This window comes from Bacillus rossius (genome assembly GCF_032445375.1).
Source record: "Bacillus rossius redtenbacheri isolate Brsri chromosome 9 unlocalized genomic scaffold, Brsri_v3 Brsri_v3_scf9_2, whole genome shotgun sequence".
NCBI classification, from domain to species: Eukaryota; Metazoa; Arthropoda; class Insecta; order Phasmatodea; family Bacillidae; genus Bacillus; species Bacillus rossius.
The window spans coordinates 12,690,974-12,715,133 of NW_026962013.1; the positions used below are offsets into that span (position 1 = coordinate 12,690,974).

A 24,160-nucleotide genomic window follows, 5' to 3' on the forward strand; every position below is an offset into this window, starting at 1 on the left:
CATACATTGACATACCATTTGCAAGATATGTAATCATAAATCATCTGAAGGTTAACCAACTTTGAAGCTTGGAAATTATGCCATGCAGCAATGCTACACGTTATACTTTTTTTTATCAAAATAGTTTTCAAAAAGTTGTACTTGATTTATTTGGGTAAATAACACTCCAGGTAAACATTGGGAGCCAATGTTGATGTATGAATTTTCATTTGCCTACAGAGTATGACTTAAAGTTTTGATCTTGAAGAATTTTATTGCCCAATGCAGTTAAAGAAGGCACGTATATCCTACAGTTTCTGGTTTATTAGTCATACAACCTGTATGTTAATTTAAATGGCTTTGCTCTTTTGTTTGGTTTTATTTTATTGTAAATGTGAATCAGGACGAAAATATTGCTCCTCTAACTCCTTACTAGAAGTGACTCCAGTAAGCATAATGTGTAAAAGTGCATAATTACTAATCATAGAATAACTTAGTTGTATGCGTTTCTCTCTGTTGCACTACGCAGGCTACTTAAGCACTTTTTAAATTTCATAATTAAAACAATGAGAAAGTGTTTGTACTTAAAGGTTTTTCGTTGAAATGTTCTGCAGTATCATATTATGAAGTAATAATTTGTGTGTTTGTTTGGTAGGAACTACGATGAGTTCAGTCAGGGCAGCGCTGCGTCCCATGACGACTCGTACGAGCAGGAGTTGCGGGACTACGGCTATTGCCAGAGAGACAGAGGGGACAGTAGTCCGTCGCCGGTGAACTGCGACGCCGAAGTGATGTCTCGTCGCAGCGTGGCAGTCATACCTTCCCTCCAGAGCGTCGTGGTCGGTGGCGGTGCGAGCGACGGCCCAGGACCCCATCCCCCGGACATCAGGCATCTCCAGAAGGAGCGAGTTCACATTCAACACCTACTGCAGCAACTGGAGTGCACCAGTTCGGGCGATGAAGATGGTGTTACTGCAGTGCCAAAGAAACGGGTCAAACTGGAGGACGGTGACGAGTGTGCGGACGAAGTGAGACAGGGTGGGGTGGGTGCAGATCAGTGCTATGACGGTGGACTAAATCATAGTGATCCAAATCCACCTTCCTTGTTGGTGACTACGCATAACCATCGTAAGAGTGTTTCGGAAGTGCGGAGGTTATCGGACATCAGTAGTAAACATTGTAGTAGCAGGAGACAATCTACAGATTCCTCTAAGCGCGATACGTCTGCGGACAGAGTGGTGTGCGTTCAGGCATATTCTCCACATCCTGTTTGCAAGCGTAGGAAGACCGGCAGTAGTGCGAGCGAGAGTGAAGAGCGTACGAGCTGCAGGTCTGGTAAACACTCTCACCACCACCACCACCACCACGACTCGACAGTGGTTTCTACTATCAGTGGTGGAGAGAGTGTCGATGGTAGTAGGCCGGGTACTCCTCTGTGCGACGAAAGACCAGAGAACTTGCTACCTCCTTCGGAGCCGAGACGAATCCCACGAGACAGGCTCTCAACAGACGGTCCCCTTTCGCTTCCTTTGCCGAGGTTTGCCTCGCAAGTGATGTCTGCCTCACCCCGTTTGTCAGTCTCTATATCTGGGGTTACTTCGAAAACCACTTCATCTAGCAGTATTCTTTCTTCGCCTCCTTCTGTTGCAACGTCTCCTCGTCTTGTTCCTCAGCCTCCACCTAGCCCCATTACGGCACCTCCGCCTGCATCTCCACCTCGACCACCTTCTCTCCCATCGACAACGTCATCGGACTCCGAACTTTCGCCTCCCTCTCCGACCCTTGAGGAAAGGATACGATCACTGGATGAGAAGTACGAAAAATGGTCTGGTTCGAGAGCGCTAAGTGCAGCTGGTGGAGATGCCCTTGCAAAACTCGACGCTGCGGCAAGCGAAAAATTTAGGTTTCGCCACAAACTGCTAGAGGATTTAACGGACCTTCAGCCATCTGAAATAGTGAAGTCTGTGCTGGCCAAGCGTAGTGTGTTTGATGAGGACAGCAAACGATTAGAGAATGTAGGAGATAAGTATGAACCACGAGAATTTGTTCCATACACATCTCGTTTTCAAGGCCTCCGGGTGAAAACTGATGTTAGCAGCACTGCCACAAAGCCTTTGGCATCACCATCTGTTGCAGGAACACCACTCCCACCTGTTGTCTCTGGAAAATTGGGCACTTCGTTTCCTAGTCCAGCGCCCCAGCTCCCACAAAGGATACTTGGTACACTTTCACCTCTTCATTCTCCATCTCATCAGCTCCCCAAGTCACCTTTTTCATCAGGTACTCCAACCACTCCAGTCATACCCACAAAATCCTCCCACCCTTCTGTTTCCCCTGTGTGTGCTGCACCATTACTGCCACAATGTGGCAAATTACAGAATATACCAAAGACTGTGGGTGCTGTTTCTCCTCGGCCGGCTGGTGCGAATCTTCCTCCTGCCAAGGGCTTGCAGTATCCTTTTCCAAGCCATCCACCGGTACTGCCGACGACAACTGTAGCTACGACGACAGCGGCAGTTGTCAGCACGCTAGTGTCTGTATCTAGTGCGGGCATGAAGCAGAGTTTACCAGTATCTTCTTCTACCACTACAGGAACTGTGTCGTTTGTATCCGAAATGAACAGGACATGCATGGTGAAGTCATTGACAGCGACTCACTCATTGGATACATTGCGGTCACCAGTGTTGAGGAGTGCATCTGTTACCGTGCCAACAACGGCTACATGCACGAAGCCTTCGCCTGAAGTTGCCTGTAGCAGGATTCCAATTCCATCTTCTCCAGTTCTCTCTTGTGCATCAAATTCTTCTCCTAGCGTGACAAAATTTGTAACGTGTTCGAAGTCTGGTTCGTCTAATGCAACAGTTATTGTTGCTTCTTCTGATCCTAGGTTATACAGACAATCCCAGCATGCACCAGATACATTGTCTTCAAGAAGTGTGTTAGTAGGACCAGTTTCCACACAGCCGTTGAACAAAGTGTCGTGTGTTGTTCCATTGTATACCCAAGCAGCTCAAAAGCTGCCCTCTGTACCAGTTCAAACAGTTCAAAGGGTTCCTGGAACTGGGGTAGGAGTGAAATGTTCTTCTCCAGCACCTGTGCAGGGTATTACATCACCTACTGGAGTACATTTTGCACCAAAATCTTCTGAGCTCTCTCCAAAGATCTTAAAAGAAGTATGTTTGAGCTCAAACAGGACGGACTCTGCCCCAGTTTGTTTAAACATTCCTACAGCAACTAGTAATCCCACCTTGATTTCTACAAGTAGTCCCAAAGTATCTGGTACAGTTGTGACGTGTACAGGTATCGTGTCCACTGTTACTACTGTAGCGGCAGCTTGCACCGTAACGACAACAGTATTAACTAACACTTTGGCATCTACGTGTACGGTTTTTGTTACTACCACAACTTGTGAAACATCTGTATCAACGGCCTGTACGAACCTTGAGTCGTTGAGACAGTGCATAAAATTAAAATCAAGTTCGCCAACCAAAAAGGATGTGCCCTTAAACTGTCTAGCGAGAGATAAGCAACAAAATGAATTTTCATCTGGTAAACCTGGTCCTCCTTTCAGGAAAGATTCAACATCTTCTGTTAGTAGCAATTCATCATCTTCATCAAGGAAAGAGAAAGAAGGTAATTGTAGGGAGCAGGATTGTAGTAGGAGCAGCAGTAGCAAGTTAAAAGGGCTGGATGATAAAAAGCCTGGTGCAATATCTGGAAGACGCGACAGTGAGAAAGATAAGAAGGAGAGAGATCTGGCAGACTTTGCTGAAAGGGACAAGAAACGTGATGAATGTGAAAAAGATCGAAGGAGAAGTAGTGTGGATGGAGACAGAGAAAAGAAGAAAGAAAAAGATAGTGCTGAAGTACTTGATAGAAGGAAGGAACTTCTTGAAAGTGTGGAGAAAGAAAATACAGATAGAGATAGATGGAAAGAACGAGATGATAGCATTGACAAAGAAAAGTGTAGGGAAAGTGCTCCACTTGAAAGTACCCCTAAAGAAATTGAAGACAGGGAAAGGAGAAAGGAAAAAGAATTCTGTGATAATCCTGATAAGCGTAAAGAGAAACAAAAGCACCGTGCTAATACACCAGCAAGTATTGGGTGTAAACGAAGAATGAGCTCTCAAGATAGTATCGACAGTGTCCCTGAAGATGCCAAACGCCTTAAACTGTCTCCTGCATCTGCAACTCAAGAACACAGAAAAGTACCAGAGAGGCGAGACTCTAAAGACAGTGGGCGGAGTAGCAGTAGTAGCAGCAAGAAAAGCAATGGTGATCGCTCTAAGCTGCAGTGTGACAAACCTAGTAAACCAGGTGAAGAAAAAGTCCGCGAGGACAAGCATGTGTTTGGACGAGAGCAACATAGGGAAAAGTCAAAAGACAAATCTAAAAAGAAAAGTAAATCTGACAGAGACAGCCCTAAAGACCAAAGAGAACCTATCACTAAGAGTAACAAAGATATTCAAAATGACAAAGACTTTTCACCTAAATTGACAATGAATAAGAGGAAAGATGATAGTGATATAGAAGATAAAGAGGATTCTAAGCACAAGTATGGAAAGAAAGAAACCAAAGATAAGAAGAGGCTTTCAAAAGATGGATTTGGAATTAGTGAATTCATTGATGAGAAAAGTAAAAACCAAAAAAAGGAAAGAGAGAAACGTGATAGAAAAAGGGATGATTCAGGTGCTGGTAGTGACAGCAAGTTGTCTTGCCACAAGAAAGATTCAAAGAAAACTGGCCACACAGATACTGAAAGTGAAGATGGGAGCGGTGAACTGTCAGGACCAAAGAAACATTCCATCTTTGATATTGTTGATGATGGTCCAGCTTATATTTCCATGTATGACAAGGTGAAAGCTCGTTCAACTAAGAATATGCAAAAGTTAGAGGAGGAAAAACGGCAAGAAAAGATGAGAGAGAACTTCAACTTGTTGAAGCAGTCTCGTGCCAAAAGGGAGGAAAAGAAACGATCAACTTCATGGGATGAGGATTCTGACACTGATGGAGAAAAAGAGCGTGATAAGACTAGTAAATCAAAGCGACACAATAAGGTAGTCATAAGTAGTTCATCAGAGGATGGGGAGAGAGAGGAAAGGAAGATTGTGCAAGCATGTAGCAGGCCTGTGGTACGCATTAAGAAGGAAGAATCATGTACATCTGTTAAATCAGATTCTGACTCTGACTTGGTAGCTGTTCGAAGGTCATTGACAGCAGATGATGATGATGAATCCATGGGCCGTAGTAAGCATGTTCCTCTCAGCAAGAAAGGCAGCAGGTCAAAACTTATTTCAGATACTTCTGAAGATGATATTTCCACCAACAGGTTAAAATTAAATGCACAAAAAATAAGTGACATCTATTCTGCAGAGAGTGAAGCAGAGTTGGGATTTGCAGATTTTGATGATAAACAACATGCTAGGAAAAATATGGCAAAAAATAACAAGCTAAATAAGAATTCTGAACTTTCCCTTGGAGAAATGCCAAAAAAATCTGCTTCTGAAGCTGGTAAAATTTTGAATGATAAGTCTAATTTCAAGAAAATCAACTCAAAAAATAAATTTAAATCTAATATTGACTCGTCTGATGAGGAAAATGTAGTTAAATTTCTTGACTCTTGCAAAACTGAAATATTCGGAGATGAAAAGCAACATAGCATTAAGAAGAGTCACATGAAGAACAAGTTGAACAAATGTTCACTGGATTCATCTGATGATGAAGCCTCAAGACAATTCGAAGAAGTTGACGCTAAACCACATGTTAGATCAGAAGAGAAGCATATAAGCTTAACACAAGCTATTGCGAGAACAAAAAATAAAAACTCAGTTGAATCTTCAGATGAGGATGATGAAGTAATCAATAGTGGCTTTTTTGATGACAAAACCTCAGAATTTAAAAATTTTGGAAAGAGTAGGCTCACTAAAGGCTTTAATGATTTTTCAAATCAAGATCTCAAGAAAATTTTAACAGATTCAGATAAATGTGATATTTTTGGGGATGCCATTCAGTCTGAAAAAAGTGTAGGAGTGCCAAATAAAAATTTGTCACTTTTCAGTGGCTCTTTGCAGACCAACTTAAACTCTTCTACAATGCCACATTTAGAAAAGAAGCTTTTGTATTTTGAGAATAATGCATTGGACAAAAACTGTGAAGCTAGAAAGAAACAGCATAAGAAGAAACAGAGACGACTAAAGAACTTCCAAATAGATAAAGAAGGTGTAATTAAGACAGATGGTTTGTGCAAAACTGGTGAAGAAATTGGCTTAATAAATCTAGAAGAGGAAGGTAAGTCGAAAGCAGAACGTAAACGCCACAAACGGGAGAGGCGAAAGTCATCTCATAGTGATGATAGAGATGGGAAACCTTCAAAGGCACGAAAGAGGAGACCACCTAAACCAGAGCTGGGTGTCCTGAAAATTGAAAGTAATTTGAAGCGTGAGGAAAAAATTGAAGATATCTTTGGTCCTCTATCAGATGACTCAGATCCGGGTATTGTGAAGCAAAGCCCTATCCCACATGACAATGGTGGTCGGTCTTTAGACAAACTGCAGGGAAAGTGGCAAGTCTCTCTTGTGTATGGCTCAGATTCAGACTCTACTTTGGCTCCTCAGATGGAATGTTTTGCCCCCCGTTCAGTTGAGAAAGATCGAAAGAAGAAAGATAAGAAACGGCGAGAGAAAAAGATCCGTGAATCAGAAATAGCCAATGTGGACTTGGTAGAAGCAGGAAGAGTGCTTGAAGCCAAACTTCTAGGCCATGATGACTACCCCCGCCTTTCGCCTATTGCACCATTGGTTACGATCAGACCTGAGGATGCAAATCCTGAGAAGGAATCGGATGTGTTTAGATTTACTGATGAAGATGATAGTGTAGAGACACTTGTTGTCGAGAAGACAAAAGAGAAGAAGAAGAAACGCAAGAAATCTAAAGAAGAAAAGCAGAACCGAAGAGAGCACCATCACCATCACCACCATGACAAGAACAAGTCTTCTCCAGATAGGAAACTTAGCATATCATCACTTGAAGATGGCAAGCCACCTCACTTGCCTTCTCCATCGCTACCAAGTTTGGATGTAGTTCACAGTCCTCCTAATAAGCCCATGATTGAGAATATTACAAGTCCAGCTGCATTACGAGAAGCAATGATCAGTCCTCCTTTGAAGATATTGCCAATAACTTTGAAAAACAATGAGAAGAAAAAGCCTGAAAAGTTCATACCAGGATTTGGTGTAGAAATAGATGATATAATTCATGAGACAGCAGTCAAAAGCATTTCTGAATTTGAGCAGCCTAAACCAGAGCCTCTGAAGGAGGACCTTAGCAAAACTGAAGGTTTGGCAAAATGTGATGATGATTTGACAGGAGATGAAGAAAAGCCTAGGGCAATAATTTCGCAAGAAGAAACGGAGGATGCTGTGGCAGCTCTTCTTGGGGAGTCTTTTGGGCCTGATTTCAATGATTGTTATGTTGGAGACACTCATGAAAGTCCACATCATGACAATGCTGCTAATGCTGGACATCTTCCAACAGACGAAGAGGAAGAAACAAGGCAAGCTGTGGAAGGGTTGATAGATATGAAGCCTGATACACCACAGTCAGAACCTGATTTGCAGATAGACACAGATACTGACCATGAAGCAGATGATGGTTATACTGGATTGCGATTTGGAGGAGATGATTCATCACCAAGAACATCTGATGGTTTTGATTTCTCAAGGCCTCCAAAGACCCCAGATTTTCATCCATCTTATTATGGCCAACAGTCTCAAAATCTTGTCAAGCCATATGAAGCCAGTGCAGTTTTAAACAAGTCTCCTACACAGGTTGAGAAAGTCAGTCAGACACCACAATTGCCGTTGGTACACAGTACGGCACTCCTATCGCCACCTCAAATAACATCACCACCACTGTCTTCATTAGAAAGTGATGGACAAGTACCTTGTCATCTAGAAAAGAATAAAGCTACTTCTGTCATTACATCCACAATTGGCAGTAATGTGGAGGCTTTACCTGAGCCAGCACCAATACCAAGTGTGCTGAATATGTTACAGTTATCAGAAAAACGTGATTTGAATGCTGTGGAAGATGTTATTAGAGACACTAATTTATCTATTTCATCAGCTGCTCAGGAACAATGCTCACTTTCATCATCTGTGCCAAAAGACCAGGTACAAGCATCAGAACCTGAAACTGAGGAACCTCAAACTGAACTAGAAGGTTCGCTAGAACCAGTTCCAGTACCAGTACCTGAAAAGGAGCCAGATCTAAAACTGATGCCTGAATGTAAACCTGAACATGATCCTGAACCTGAACCTGAACCTGAACCTGAACCTGAACCAGAACCAGAACCAGAACCAGAACCTGAGCCTATAGTGGAACCTAAACTGGAACCTGAATATGAACATGATCATGAACCAGAACCTGAACCTGAACCTGAACCTGAACCTGAACCTGAACCTGAACCTGAACCAGAACCAGAACCAGAACCTGAACCAGAACCTGAACTTAAAACTGAAAGCACACAGGCACCAAAGCTAAATCCAGAGTCATCTATGAATATAGAATCTTCTCCAGATCGGCCAGAATCCCCTTCTCTCCCATCTAAATACTTATCATCTCCAGCATCATCAGTGTCTGAATTGTCAAGACCTGCAAGTTCCTCATCAGAAATAGTACCACCAGTGCAAATTGAGCAACCGGTTCCACAAGAAGCAACCAATCTCAAACTGCAGGACTATAATGATAAAACAGAAAAATTGCCTCAAACCTCTTTGGTGAATGCAACGAACGATGAAGAGTCATCAGATGGACAACCATTGCTAGTTTCAGAAACTGCAGTTGCTAATGATGGACAGGAAGTTTTGGAATGTGGTTTTGAAGATACTAAAGAAAAGATTGATGAGGAGACACTTGAACCTGATAACATGACTGTCAGTAGTTTTAAACCATCAAGTGGTGGAGATGTTACTGTTGCTAAATCTGCAGTCACTACTAAAGATGAAAGTTTGACTCCTGATGAGCAAATTGAAGTTTGTTCAAAGGAAACAATTCCTGGAATATCAGTATCTGAACATGCAGATGAAAAGAATGAACTATCAGAAAAAGAACTACTTCCAATCCATCAAATTAAATTGGAACCAGAAATGGATTATGATCATGTTGAAATTAAGTCAGAAACTGATAAAGATTTGGATATCAAACCTGGTGTGTGTGCTGTTATATCCAAAGATATAGATGGAAGTAGTTTCAAAAGTAATGAATTTGGTCTTTCTTCTGAAGATGGCCGTGGTTATAGTTGTTCATCTAAAGAAGATAGTGGTTTCATGTCCACAATTAAAGAAGAACAAAATAGTGACATTGCTAGAGAATCAGACTTTTCGGAACCAGAGAGTGACATGAAACCAGATAATGATTTTGTTGCATCCATACTAGCTTCAGAATCAATGAATCATGCACTAAATACTGATGATAGTAGGTCAGAAGTGGATAGTGCTGGGGATATGCCAGATGAACCATACAAGGAGAGGGAAATAGAAACAGTTTCAGTTATCAAGGAAACAGAAGCTCATCTTATAAGTTTGCGTGAAGAGAGGGATCCATTTGCTGCATCTCCTGATCGAGAGCTTGAATCTCCAGCAATGAAAGATAGTTTAGATGCTCTAATGTTGAACAAAGAAAATGATGCAGGTCTCCTAGTTAACAACTTGAACATCAGCAATGCTATTCGTGTTGATTCTAATTTCTGGACTGCTAAAGAAGTTAACTTAGATTCTGTAATAAAAAAAGTAGATGCCTTATGTTCTAGTGACGATATAGGACATGAAATTATCAAAGGCAAAGAGTTGACTCACAAAACATGGTATAGCAAAATTGAAGATAAAGATAAACTCATTCCAGAAGTTCCAATATCACGTGAGAAAGTACAGCCTGATGTTTTTGATTCTTTGAAGAACTCTACTTTAGACGTTAGGAAATTTGAGCAGGAAGATTCAAAAACACATGATGAGAGGTTAGATAAAGAAATAAAACTTGAAGCACCATCACCTGAGGTTCCAGAAGAGAGAGCAGATACAGAAGTTTCATCGCTTGAAATGCCAGATGATAAGGTGGAGAAAGAGATGGTGACTCCTACATTAGTTGATGAGATGGCTGTGGACGAGGCAAAGAAGTGTGAAGACACTGTTGCTCCACAGGCAGAGAACTGTAATGAGAGCCTATTGACAGCTGAACCAGAGCAGCAATTACCAATGCCTGAACCAGTGCATGAGGATGTAGATGAGGATGCAGCCGCGCTTCAAGAGAGAAGTTATGTGGGGGTTAGGAATTCTAGAAGAGGTCGTCGTGGAGTTGGTGGTAGAAGAAAGACTTCTACTCGTGGTGTAGCGACTCGCAGAACACGCACAACTTCTCCTCGTAAGCAGGTCTCAGATTTGCCAATCTCACCGCGACGAGGTGGGAGAGGAGCTAGAGGGGGGGTTGCCAAGGTGGCATTCCACGAACAACTGTTTTCCAAGAAACCTGCTGCGGATGTGTACGAGTTTCACGATTCCGAGGATGAAGGGGCGGTAGACCACGGTGGAGAGAAAAGTCGTCCACGTCTCATTCTTACCATCAAGAGTCCGGTTGGTTCAAATGTTTGTGGAAGCAAAGATGGTAGTTCTAAAACACCACCTGTTGTGGAAACTCGCGAAGAATTTCCAGTTGTTGTTAGCAACACTTCAACTGTCGTTACGAGTGCTACCCTTGCCTCCACCACCATCACCACTACCACCACTGCTACCACAGCCACCACCACCGTGACTACCACTCTTGCAGTTAGTAGCACTGTTCCTGTTGTTGCAGCTTCTACCATCACTGCATCTCTGTTGAGCACCACGACCACTCGTAAATCTCGTCGACTTTTGGAAAGGGACGGCTCTAGAACAACTGTAGATGATGTTATCGAAGATGTGATTCGAAGTGCTGCAATCGTGACACGATCGGCTGCAGCAGCGGCTGCAGCAGTAACGTCGCTCACGCCTCGTCGGTCGTCTCGTCAGACAGCAGGTCAGAGGCAAGCCACGTTCATGGTGGAACCCAGGAAGACAAGTCGTGGTGGGAAGAGGCAGCATGCCCAGCACAGGAGAGCTTCAGAGACTCACTACGAGTCCGGGGAGGACGAGAAAAAGAAGCTGGAGGATGATGGCAGCAGGGGCAGGTCTGCCGTGTCAACTGATGACGAAGATAAAGATTCCCTGGATCTTATGGATCCAGCCAAGGTGGCGGGAAAGGGCAAGGAAGATTTGTTCCCGGAGTCTGAACTGCCCAAACCGGCGTGCGAGGCGCCAAAGAGCAGCGAACCGACCACGCTGATAGACCCTGTGACGGGCCTGCTGATGCAGATGAGGGAATCTGAAGAGGGCCAGTACATCCCTGTGACAACTCCAGCTGTGGTAACTCCATCACCACCTGTAGCTGCAGCTGTAGAGCCATGCAAGCTGCCAGATGCCAAGCAGAAGATTGAATTTCCACCTCGAACATCAGTGGCAGTGAAGGTAAGTTGTCATCTTGTATTAAAAATGGTACAGAAGTAGTGATGGTAGTAATATTAGCATTTATGTTAGTTTTAAATACACGTTCCTAGCCAAATACATTTGGTATAATTATAGGGATTATATTAATTTATTTTATATTAATTTATGTATTAAGATTTGGGAAATTCTGACAGTTTTGACACTTTTATGGTGGGCCCAAAAAAAATTATAAACAAATACAAGAAAATTTTTGCAAAATGCCAGACAGTTGTGATACTTATATGGTGGGCACAAAAAAATAAATAAATAACCAAATACAAGAATAATTAAAACCCAAATGTACAAATATAACCAGGCACCACAAGGAAGTCAGCACTATGCAAAGGTGGGCACCACCTACAAGAAGCAATCCATGGAGGTAGGTAATGATATAACATTTTTCAATAATACATATGTGATGTGAGTTATTTTTTTAAAAGCTTTTTTATTTTGTAGAGCTTTTCTTTTTGAAAATAACTCTGAAGATTTACTTGCAAGTTTGTAATTTTTAATTAATCAGTGTAGTCTGGTTAACAAAGTAAAGCTATAAAAATTAAAATTGAGTATAGATTCATGGTTACCTTTACAGCGAAACCCCTTATTTACGTTACCGTTATTTACGTTTTCCCGTTATTTGCACTATATTCTTCAGGTCCCGTTTGGTTCCCATATAGTCCAATACAATACTTTCCCGCGAATTACGTCTCAAAAATCGAATCAATCCCGCTATTTACGTCACGTAACAACCATAAACAACCAGAAAATACCGTGGAGCTAGTAGGCAATGAACATTTTAAATAGCAAAATATACATATTTTATAACATGAAAAGTTGCTTTTATTTCTAAACATGTAATAATTTAAGCCTAGGCGTGTAAAAGTACGAGTAATTATAGCAGGAGACAATCTAAAATGCACGAGGGAAAAACGTAAACTCATGAATGTACAAACATGGCTGCTTGTAAGTTCTGATACTGTATTTATGTCACAACTTAGCCGAAATACTGGTACGAGACATAAACTTCACAAGATAAAATGAGCGGTGTCTTGGTAACTGTTTTATACGTCTTTTATAATTTGGGAAGTATTGTACAGTTGACGCCATATTTTTTAAACTAACCATTTATTTCTGGGGATTGTAAATAATTAATTATTGGTATCAAGACATCATGATAAACGTAAACTTGAACATGTCACGGCAGCGAGAAAACTGGTGCGTATACCAATAAACTGGTATTAGAACTGGATAAAATTGGTACACGGGAGGTGGAGCTTATATTTTTTTCCGCTAAGCTCGCATCTATTGGTTGGCGGCTGATGGCGTCATGAGTCTGGGCGGATCATAGAGTGCGCATGCGCCGCCGCGTCGTTACAGCAGCTGACCGAGTACAATGACCTTTCTCCGCGTTTGGCGCGCTATTGACGGTAAATATTCATCAATTTGCGGCCTTTTCTTAAAAATTTTTTTACTGTGAGCAATGTGTATGTAGCCCGTATTTGTTATAAACCCTGCCGGTTGCAACTGTATTTATAATTTGGAGAGGCAAATAATCTCCTTGAACAGCCTAAAAAGCAAGCAGAAGAAAATTTCAAATTTATTTTTTAGGATGTAATCAGAAAAACATTTTGGCTTTCATTCTTTTTTTATTTTTGTCAAATGTGGTAAATTAATAATTGATTAAATACTAAAGTAAAATTTGTTGTTAGTGTGTTTGTACCTGCATTGTAGTATGTGCTATTAAACAAAAGGAAAAAAATTCTAAATAAGGTAAACTGTACTCCTTTTTATACTTTTCCCTTTATTTACACTTTCCCGCTTTTTACACTTTTTTACTTTGTCCCCATGAAAAGTGCAAATAAGGGGTTTTGCTGTAAATGTTGAATACCATTTGGAGTGTTGTATTATTTCATATTATTTCCATTTAGCATAGATAATGCATCTATGAAAGATCTCAACCACCACATTGCATTGCAGCTCTTCCACGAAAAATATGTTTGACTGATTTAAAGACATTGTGGATTCATATTGAACATTTTTACCTTGAAGTTTTTATATTATTGAAATGTGCACATCATAATTGCATAAAAAAAATATTTTTAAAAGAAAGTATGAATACAAAAATGTAATGAATGCTATGCAGGTTTGATAATTAAGTTCAAATCATAACAGTAACATAGCTACAGAATAGAACAGTGGCCTTATATTTAAAATAATTTCATGGACATACTCATTGCTGATTTACATTAGTTGTTATAGAGAAACCTCAGGAATGGACAAGAAAGATGAATATGTAAATGCATGGGGAACAAGCCAACCTTACTTGATAAATGTTGCATGCCTAAACAGATCTGAGAATTTTATGAAAGGAATTTAACCAGAAAAAAATACAGCAATGATCAAGTCTATGCCTGATGACGTGTGCAGATTTTGGTTCCCGAAATGTTGCAACTATTTTGATGTAGTCATGTTCAGATTATTTGTTTTATTTCATGCGTGGATTTGTGTGTGTTTCACTATGTAGTCCAGAGTGGTTGTTTTTCTGTATTTACTGTTCTTGTTGCAACGGTCTCGTCAGCTCACATTATTGAAAAATGAATGAAAATGTCTATCGAAACCTAAAAATCCACCAGTACCCTTTTTACTTTTATTATAACTACATACTTTGAACATAATTTTATAGCTATTCTTTAATAACATTCTTGAATATAATACATCACAAATAAATCACCAGCACGGTGAAGTTAGATAAGACAAAAACTGGCTTTATTTAGAGCATGGCTAACACTACAAACAATGGAAAATGCCAACTGTAAATAAATGTTCATAATATTGTAATGGAGACTTACGTAATTTTTTAAAATAATTTAAAAAAATTATAATAATAATATAGGACTTAACGTAAGTTGAATGTATAAATATGTTACTCTTGTCACATTGCAAACGTACAAAAAATGCAAACTACAATACACAATAGACCTTGTTTCGACTCCCGTAATTTTGACTAATTGATAAGCAATCTTGCTTTGATGTGCATTGAGACCGATACTTTGGCGATTTTGACCTATCAATACGAGCAATAGATGGAAAAATTCTTGTAACTTCCATGGCATGCTGTAATTTTAGCTTAGCTATAGCCAGATATGGATCAAGCATTGTAAGTGAATAAGCAAATAATTTTAGAAGCAGCTCATACGGAGGGCCCAACTATTAAATGATGAAATATCTTCAATTACCAAGCAACAGCCTTAAAATGTTGTGAATGATGATTTGATTTTGTATACCTGCTTAACAAAAGTTTTTTACTTTTATTGTTATATAGGGTTGTATGTACAGACTTATCAGCATTTTGAAATGTTTAAAATACTGTACATTCTACGAATATTTTATATCTTGATATTTTTAACTTGCAAAATAGCAACTTTATTATTACTTCTTTGAAGTGTGTAAGAATTTTTTAAATTTAATCTTTTTATAATTGTTGGTTTAGTTTTGGGCCTACATATATGAACATTAAAATTTCATGGTACATTTTTGACAGTTAATTTATTTATTTATTCTACTTGAAGTATAAATGCTTATAGTAAAACACTCTTTAAAAAGAGTACTTAAGCTAACTAATAAAGAGATTAAATTTCTGAAAAAACATCTCTTATACAAATTATCAGATAGTCTTTGCAAATTATGCTGGAAGAAAATTGTAATTTACGAACTTCCAAAATAACGTACCAAGTACAATTACAATCATATGTAATGGTCTGGAAAATTTTCCATATAGACTGAAAAACCTAGGAAAAAGTCGGAGAATTCCATATACAAAAATGTGTAGCAACCCTGAACCTTTCAACATAAAATATTGTGTGTGTAGAAGATTATAAAAAAAAAATTGACTCCAGATCTGTATGAATTGTTGATTCACATGAAATCTAAAGGCAATTTCCTTGAGGATTTGCAAGGTACAAGAAACTGCTAGAGCTAACTCGTGCACATTTCTGAAATATTGTCCAGAAAGTGGCATATATGAAGACGAAGTTAATGAAAAAATATTGACAATCTCGCAAATATTTTCAGTGAACTTTACATAGTAAATGTTTTTAAAAGCTAGTAAGTAGTCAAAGCTTTGAGTATATGTATTGGTGAATCATCTGAGACTGCTGCTGGCTTCGCTTCTGTAGGAAACAATTTGCATATTAATGAAATAATAAAAGCAGAATCGGAATCTCATGCGAACTCCATGCTTCTGCAAGATATAAATATCTTCCTGTAGTACAAGTACCTTGTACAAAGTTGCAGTGCATGTTCTTGACGATTTAAGGTCCAGGCGGACCTTGTTGAGCTGATATATTCTCGAATGAACAAGAGATTAAACTACATGTTGACGGTAATAAACGTATTGTTACGAACGTGAGCAAGGCCGCGACAAGTGCAGGTGCAGAGCTGGCTGGCGGCCGCCGCAACATGAGATGCGCCGCGCGCGCCTGGAAGATTACAAGGATTGTCGCTTTCCCCACTCCTTCCCTCGCAACTCCCCGCGCGAAGCCCTGCCTTTGACACGTAACTGACACCTGACAGCTACGGAGTTACGCGAGCAGCCGACACGTGTTTCGAGAGATTTCTGCCGTCAGGACGGCGCGGAATGACGCGACTGGCCCCAGCCGCGCGTGGGAGTTCTGGAAGATGTCTGGTCCTATATATATATGTGCCCGAGACGCCGGCCAGAATCAGTGGAGTTGAGAGGCAGAGTTCAGGCGGGAGCTTTCCCGCGGCGAAGTTTCCGGGGCGATAGTGCCGCGGGTGCGGCAGAGTTGTGAAGTCCTTGGACGAAGGTTCCAGGGCAGGGAGTGAGTTGAGTTCATTGCAGTCGGTAGTTTTCGCGCGGCGGAGTTTCCGGGCGATAAAGCGGCGAAGTCCCTGGACGAAGGTTCCAGGGCGAAGAGTTCAGTTCCGGGCGATAGTGTCGCGGGCGCGGCGGAGTCCCGAGCGAAGTTCCGAGCGAGGCGTCGGGCGGATCCTCGGCGAAGGCAAGTGCATCGGCGGCGGCAGAGTGCAGCGACGGAGTCCCGCGGCGGAGATCCACGAGGGTGCTGCGGCGAGAGTTGCGCCAGACGTGCGGCCCCACGAGGTGTGTGGATTGTAAGAAACGAGTGACCGGGGAAGCAACATTATTTTTATGTGCAATTGATTATTTGCCATTTTAGAAGATTATTTGTGACATAAGTAGTGGCCTAAAATAAAACTGTTTTGTGATAAAATCTTTAATTGTGCTATCCTTTACGAACCCCGCGGTAAATCGTAACAGTATATTACAAGTTAGCTTGGGCCAGACCTGTGAAATTGAAGAAGTCGGCTGATGTAACCTAGGCCATGGCAGACATTTTGCGCGATGGATGTGTACCCTCATACCTGCAAACGGAGCTTTGGAAATAATTCTACAATGCGACCTTCAAGGCTTTGATGAAGAATTTTGACATCAAACACTACTATACATTTAGTAATGCCTCCGTAGTCGAGAGGTTTAAAATAACTTTGCGCACAAAAAAGGTGGTGTCAGTTTATGGCTAATGGAACTTGCAAGTGGCTGGATATCTTGCTGAACCTTCGTAGCAAATAAAATTCCACAGTGCAGCCCGCGAATTTAGGCCGCACCATAGATTTGTCATCAGTATCATTCTGAGCACCAGTGAAGTCTTTGTGATTTGTGTCTCAGCTTATTGGAACGTAAACAATACGGCACTGTGCAGCCGTGCGGTCTTTCTCCCTCTTTTGGAAAAGCGGCAGTCTCCCACTCTTCTCCCTACTCCCTTTGTTTTTATTTTTTCTGCCCCTTGGTGGCAAGTTATTCTTTCCAGTTCCTTGTCCTTTCTTAAGACTGGCACGCAGAGAAACTTTTGCCACACAGGAGGAATATGTAAGTAGCACTTCAATACACCAATCCTCTGAGTTTCTCACGGACCTATCACAGGGAAGTTTCCATAAATCAAAGATGGATGCAGCAATACGTGCGCTTTTTGCGGAGCTGTGGCCGCAGTGTTCGTCTTGAAATGTTGCAATTACAATTGTGAGAATAAATAACACGAGAAAACTACACATATTGTTGGCGTCATGAAAACCAGATGTTGATGGACACGTGGAGATTGCCTCCACTTTCTTTGCTTGTTCAAGGTCGTTAAGGACGGCCGAAGAGGGAAAGTTAACTCAGCACTGCTCAACGATCACGCTGACCAGGCACACACAAATTCTGTCTTTTTTTGTTTCTTCCCCCCCCCCCCCCCCCCCCCCCCCCCCCCCCCCCCCCCCCCGGCCCGTGTCTGTTCGTCCAGCCAAGACGCGTCACTCGTCAGGCGCCAACTGGGCGGACGGGTGGCGGGTGGTGCTAGTAACATAACGACACGTGAAACAAACAGGACACACACTGGAGACGTGAAACAGCAGTCAGGGCATCCCCCTTGGACATAAAGTGTAACAGATGTGACAGCTGAGGGGGTGGGCGACTCGAAGGGGCAGACCAACAGCTTTATTTTTACATTGTGACCAGGTGGTTAAAAAAATATATAACAGCCAAGCGAAGAAATTCGCCGGAGCAACGCCATTGTTTTTTTACAGCTTCAAAATACAACAAATTAATAATTAATCTTAATTTAAGCACTGATAATCCGACAACCTGATAATCTGGGCCCGGATAATCGAGAGCTTACTGTAAAATATCTGAGGTTAAGTTTATTATATTTATGAGCAAATTTCCGTCTCTTTTAATCTTATTTTGATTATAATTCTCTCTCAAAAAACAAAGTAACGATATTATTATTATTAATATTATTATTATTAGAGCAAAGCGAAATACGTCATTAACTTACGTACAAAAATAAGGTAAATGTTAGACTTTTTTGTAACCATCTCGTTTCAGAGCTTGTTTATTAAACGTATCTTTCCATACACATATTTATTATTGTTTGCAATATTAGTTGCATCAATTTGTCATTTTTGGCTCTGTATACAGCATTTGGTAGGAGTACTTTCGTGAATGGAACGGAAATGTGTACATGTTGCTGCCAAAGGGAAACTTTATAGTTTTAACTGTTTAATGATTTTTAACAAGCTGGGCAGTATTTAAATAAAATTCTTTGTCAAGAATCAGATCCAAATTCGGGATTTATTATTTTTTCAAGTCTTTTTCGTATTGATCGGAGCCGTTTCATTATATAGGTTCAAATATTCTCCTGCAAATGCAATAATAATTCGATAGTCGACGTAGCTACTGCAGCAGCTAATTATAGCGGCGGTTTAAGAAAGTTCCTGGCCAGTTATTTATGTTAGCATTTTAGTTTTTGTTAGACGTATTGCAAATGGTGCTCACGTTTTGGTCACTTCTAGAAACTATAGCCACTTTATTACTATTTTTTTTTGTGGTAAGGGGTAAACTATATTAAGGCCTGCGCTTACATGGCTTACGCTTACTTATACGTGACAGATACGTCTTATTAATGCACTACAGAATTATAATTCTTAAAATGGGAACATATTTGAGCGTTGGAGTGCTTTTTGCATAGACAGCTAAAGAAGCCCTTTAGCGTGTGACTGCTAAACAAAATCTGTTTATGTTCTCATCAGAAAAACGCTGTCAGCATTGTTTACAAAGAAAATTGTTGTGTGATGGTTTGTTTGTGTTAGGAGGTATATAATTTTTGAATGCGCCTGACATTTAGGAGATATGATAATAAGTACTTATTTATATACGAGGGTTATTTTTTTTTCAACCTCCGATCGACTGTAATAAAAAACGGGAATGAATTGGGAAATTATTTTAATGTCAAAAGAAACTTACATCTTTACTCTATTTTTCCACATAATCACCGTGCCGATTGTGGCATTTGTCGTACCGATGCACCAGCTTTCCAATACCCTCTCCATAAAATGATGCCTCCTGCCTATTCAGCCACGTTTTAACAGTGCTCTGCAGTTCATCATTGGTGTTGAAGCATCGTCCTCTAAGCCACTTTTTCAACGTGGGGAAAGGGTGATAGTCAAACACTTCCCATCGAAATCTTGCAAGGAGTTGTTGTGTTACGGCGGCACTATGTGGTCGGGCGTTGTCATGAAGCAAGACAACACCAGATGTCAGCATTCCTCTCCGCGTGTTGCGTATCGACTGTCTTAGCCGTCGTAGTGTCGCGCAGTATGCAGCAGCATTGATTGTTGTCCCTGGCTCCATGAAATCAACCAGTAGCACACCTTGGTGATCCCAGAACACTAGCCATCTGTTTCTTGGTGCTGAATGTCCGTTTGAACTTTTTCGGCTTGTTTGGAGAATAGGTGTGCATCCACTGTTGTGATTGAAGTTTTGTTTCTTCATTATCGAAATGAATCCATGATTCATCACCTGTCACAAATTTGAGTCAAAAAGTGTTCACCATCGTCTGCGTAACACAGCAAAAACGAGAAGGCTGATGCCATTCGCCGCTCCTTGTTGATGTCAGTCAACATCTTGGGTACCCATCGGGCACAGATTTTCCTGTATCCGAGATAACTTCCTTCCTTGGCCACCTTCATCATGAACATCAATACGGCCTTCGTGGAATTTCCGACACCACTCTCGCACAAGCCATCGTTCATAAAGTTTTCACCGTACACAACACTCATTCGGCGATGGATTTCTGCTGCAGTGTGCCCTTCTGCCTGTAAGAAACGGATGACTCCACGCAGCTCGCATTTCGCCGTACAGTTTATCGTTGCAGCCATGTTGACATTCCCATAACCAAGCTTCAACTGAGGTGTGAGTTGGCCGCTCCACATGGTTGGTGGAAGGGGGTAAACACTACGAGACGTGTCGATTCGTGTACGAGCGATTAGGGTATCGATTAATGGGCATGCCATGGAGAAATGAAACTGTAATCACACTGCAGGGCACTGTTAAAACGTGGCTGAATAGGCAGGAGGCATCATTTTATGTAGAGGGTATTGGAAAGCTGGTGCATCGGTACGACAAATGCCTCAATCTGCACGGTGATTATGTGGAAAAATAGAGTAAAGATGTACGTTTCTTTTGACATTAAAATAATTTCCCAATTCATTCCCGTTTTTTTATTACAGCCGATCGGAGGTTGAAAAAATAATAACCCTCGTATAAATGACGCAACATTAGTAGTTCGCATCCGTGCGAAGCCGGGCGGGGCGCTAGTTTGCAAATAAAAAGCCACGCAACTAACTAAACCATAAAATGTTACTATTTGATTCTAGATACAAAGTACTTGCAAGTAGTGTGTAACCAGATTCAATTGTTTCGGCCCAGCTTATCTTAAGTTGTTATTTCTTTTATCTATCCTGTACATAGTTCAACATTCGCTGTCGTGTGACGTCGGTGTTCTGCGCTACTGTTGTTGTGATCACGTTGGACTGGGCACTGTGTAGTGCCGGCCAGCTACTTTGATCATTTTGAAATCCACTTCTGGCAGTCACGCCTGGCAACAAAAGCCCATGGTTCAACTTAATCATAGCCTAGCGCACGCCTGTTCCGACTGGAAACGCATTTTATCTTCTTGGCTGTTAGAAAACGTTGGCAGAAAAAAAATAGTGGTTAAATAACGTGGAGTGCACTTTATATACCATTATTTTGTGGACTTGTGGATGCTTAAAAAGACAAGTTTCCGGTCGAATGATGGCATGGATGCCTTCTGTCAGTTGAAATAATACCGTCACTGCTAAACCACTCCTCCCCTTTTCCTTCCAATATTTCGAGTTGGCTGATATAGTTAATAAAACTTATTTTTCTCCAATACTGCTAGTTTGATTGATTTATTTTTAACATTATAAACCCCGGAATGATGTTTTAGCAATACATATTTACCATTTTGTATTTTCACGCCTTATTTAACCTTATTTTTGTTAATTTTATATTTATAAACTCCTGCAATTTATATCTCGATGGTAAAGGTCTTCGAGCCAGCCATTAATTAAAGAGCTAGATGATTCGCGGTAAGGTGGGCCGTAGATGACAGTGAATCACTCCGTAAATATTTAACTTGGAGATAGTCACATGTAAAAGTTAGTGATTAAACAGCGCTGTGGTCGCTAATGCGTCACGCTGATGCGAGGAGGGTCGCGGATTGAACCCCAGAGGACCGTCGCGACTGTGAGGTGTGTGTGTCGCAGCCTCAGCCGGAGCCGGCGAGCCAGAAGGCTCCCCCCGCCGCAGCGATGCACAAGCTGCCGCTCGCCGTGGTGTGCACCACGCCTTCCGCGGTGCAGGCGCGTGCCGTCGCCGTCTGCGTGCCGGCCAAGCCCGCCGCCGCCGCCGCCGCCGCTCCCCCGCCGCCCCCGCCGCCGCGGCCCCTCAAGGCGCACGTGCTTCAGGCCGCCCCCGCCGCGCCCATGACGCCCATGACGCCCCTGACGCCCATGGCGCCCAAGGCGATGATCCTGCAGGCGGTGGGCAAGCCCCAGAGCGCCCCCGTCAACATGAAGGCGCCGGCCGCCGGCCCCAAGGCGCACCTGCTGGCGGCGGTGGTGAAGCCGGCCCACCACCTGGCCGGGCCTCCCGGGCCCCTGGGGCTCGTGGGCAAGGGCGAGCCGCCCAAGGCGCACCTGGGGCTGGGGCAGCAGCCCATGCTGACGGGCGCAGTGGCCAGCCCGCCGCTCAAGGCGCCGCACCTGCCCAGCCCGCAGCCCGTCGTCGCCGGCGCCAGCAGCTCCCGGCTCAAGCCGCAGGTCCGTATCCCTGCCTGTGGCACTTGTACTCAGAGCCGGCGCGTCCATACAGGCGAACTAGGCGCAGCACGACACACAACGATTATTGAAACTAGATGAAAATTGATTTGTTGTAACAGTTTGGAATGTTTATATTGATATAAGTAAATATTTAAAGTCCACTGTAACCTGTTTATGATTTGTAATAAGTAAAAAAGTAAAAAAAAAAACACAAGCCTGCTTACATTTGATTGTTGACAAAATATTAGGCTTACGTGATGTATTTTGAGGCAAGGAAATTTTTTTTTTGGAGTGTCCGGCCCGGGGGGGGGGGGGGGGGGGGGGGCATTAAGGTTTTCGCCTAGGGCGCCAATTTACCTGCACCGGCCCTGCTTGTACTTCACTGCTTACCATGACCACTTCGCCGCTACCCCATTGCCTGAATCTGTGTGTGAATGTGCGAGTGGCTGGTTTTAATGTAGTAGCGCCTATTTCTTTTTTATATACTATTTGCTGTATCTTTAATCACTTTCTTTTTTTATGTATGTCTATGCTTAATTTTTAATTACTTTAAATTACTTAGTTATGGTTGAATCTTTTGTAATAGCTAATATTTGAATATTAAGTTAAAATGTTAATTTGTTCTCTTAATATTTAGTTAGCATCTGCTTATATCATGCTTAATTTTTAGTATTCCACTATTTGATGTAATTGCAGAAAAGTGGTTAAGTGTAAGAAAAGGCGATAAATAAATAAATAAATAAATATATTTGATCCTGGCATTTATCAGGAATAAATTATTTTGCAGATGGTTCTAAATGTAAAAGCTATATTCCGTGCAAGTGTGTTCCTGTTGCGAGCGTGAGGGGTCGCTTTTGCAGGTGCCCGCCGTGCCGGTGAAGAACATCATGGACCCACCCAAGGTTGAGGTGTCGGTGGGCGGGTGCATCGTGGTCCCGACCGTCAGCCCCCAGGCGAGGGGCCAGGTTCTCCAGGCCGGTCTGCCCGTGTCTGCGTTCGAGGCCTCGCTGGTAAGAGCTGGGGCGACTCCGCTCGCTCGATTGCGGTGGAGGTCATGCGTGGGGATGGCTAGGGGCGGTCCACTTGGTTGTAACTGCTTTGTGTTCAACAGACTAACTAACAATCTTAGCTTTGGACTTGACTAACTTTCAGATTGAAATGAAATGAGTGCATGTTCCTTGAGGTGTTTGCGATTCTTGTTGCAACTATGCCGTGACAGCTGCAGATTTATATGTTTCAGCATAATTTTTTTTTTCAGATCAATTAGGTTTTTTTTCAATCACTATGACTTGCAAATGGTCAGCATAAACTATTCAAGTACTGTTCTATAACCAATTTGACTTGAGTTTGAATTAGTGGTGCTTCAAGACAGTACACATAATACAAACTTTATTTTAAACCTTCAAATTGACAAAAATTTGCTATTTTAGACTTCTCTACCTTAAAAAATACTGATTTGCTACACAATATAATTGGGTTGTTAGCTGCATTGAACTTTGCTAGGTACAGACATTTCACTCCTAAAGTAATGGTCACTGCTGTGTGTCTCATAGTTGTACATTATAAGATTTTAAAAAATAAAGTTTTTTTTAGAGGTGATAGCCTATGATTGTGCCTCATTAACGTACACACTCGTAAAATTGTGGCTCATATTATTGAAAAGTAAGCTCCTGGCAGTTCATCATTACAAAATTGCCTTAACAGTTCTGTTGGTTATGAAATACATATATTCTACAACTTTATTCAAATTTATAGTGATTAATTAAATTTTAAGCATTAACTTACAGCCTTCCCATAATCGGATACTTGGTAAATAATTTTTGTTTTCCCTGGCTTAGAGCACTGATTTAACTTTAGCTCCTTGTATTATTGACTCAAAAAATAGGGATTCAAGTACATACTACTTAAACATAACTGATATAATATTA

General features: G+C 41.7%; 1 protein-coding gene across 8 annotated transcripts in view; it reads left to right on the forward strand.

Moving 5' to 3' along the window:
- Nucleotides 1-24,160, forward strand: part of LOC134543353 (protein split ends-like) — a 201,515-nt gene that overhangs the window by 166,108 nt on the left and 11,247 nt on the right. For all 8 annotated transcript variants that reach the window (XM_063388333.1, XM_063388329.1, XM_063388331.1 and 5 more), the window contains 3 exons: nucleotides 635-11,516; nucleotides 21,678-22,232; nucleotides 23,093-23,242. In XM_063388333.1, coding sequence (XP_063244403.1) covers nucleotides 635-11,516; nucleotides 21,678-22,232; nucleotides 23,093-23,242 — 11,587 coding nt within the window. The remainder of the gene's footprint in view (nucleotides 1-634; nucleotides 11,517-21,677; nucleotides 22,233-23,092; nucleotides 23,243-24,160) is intronic.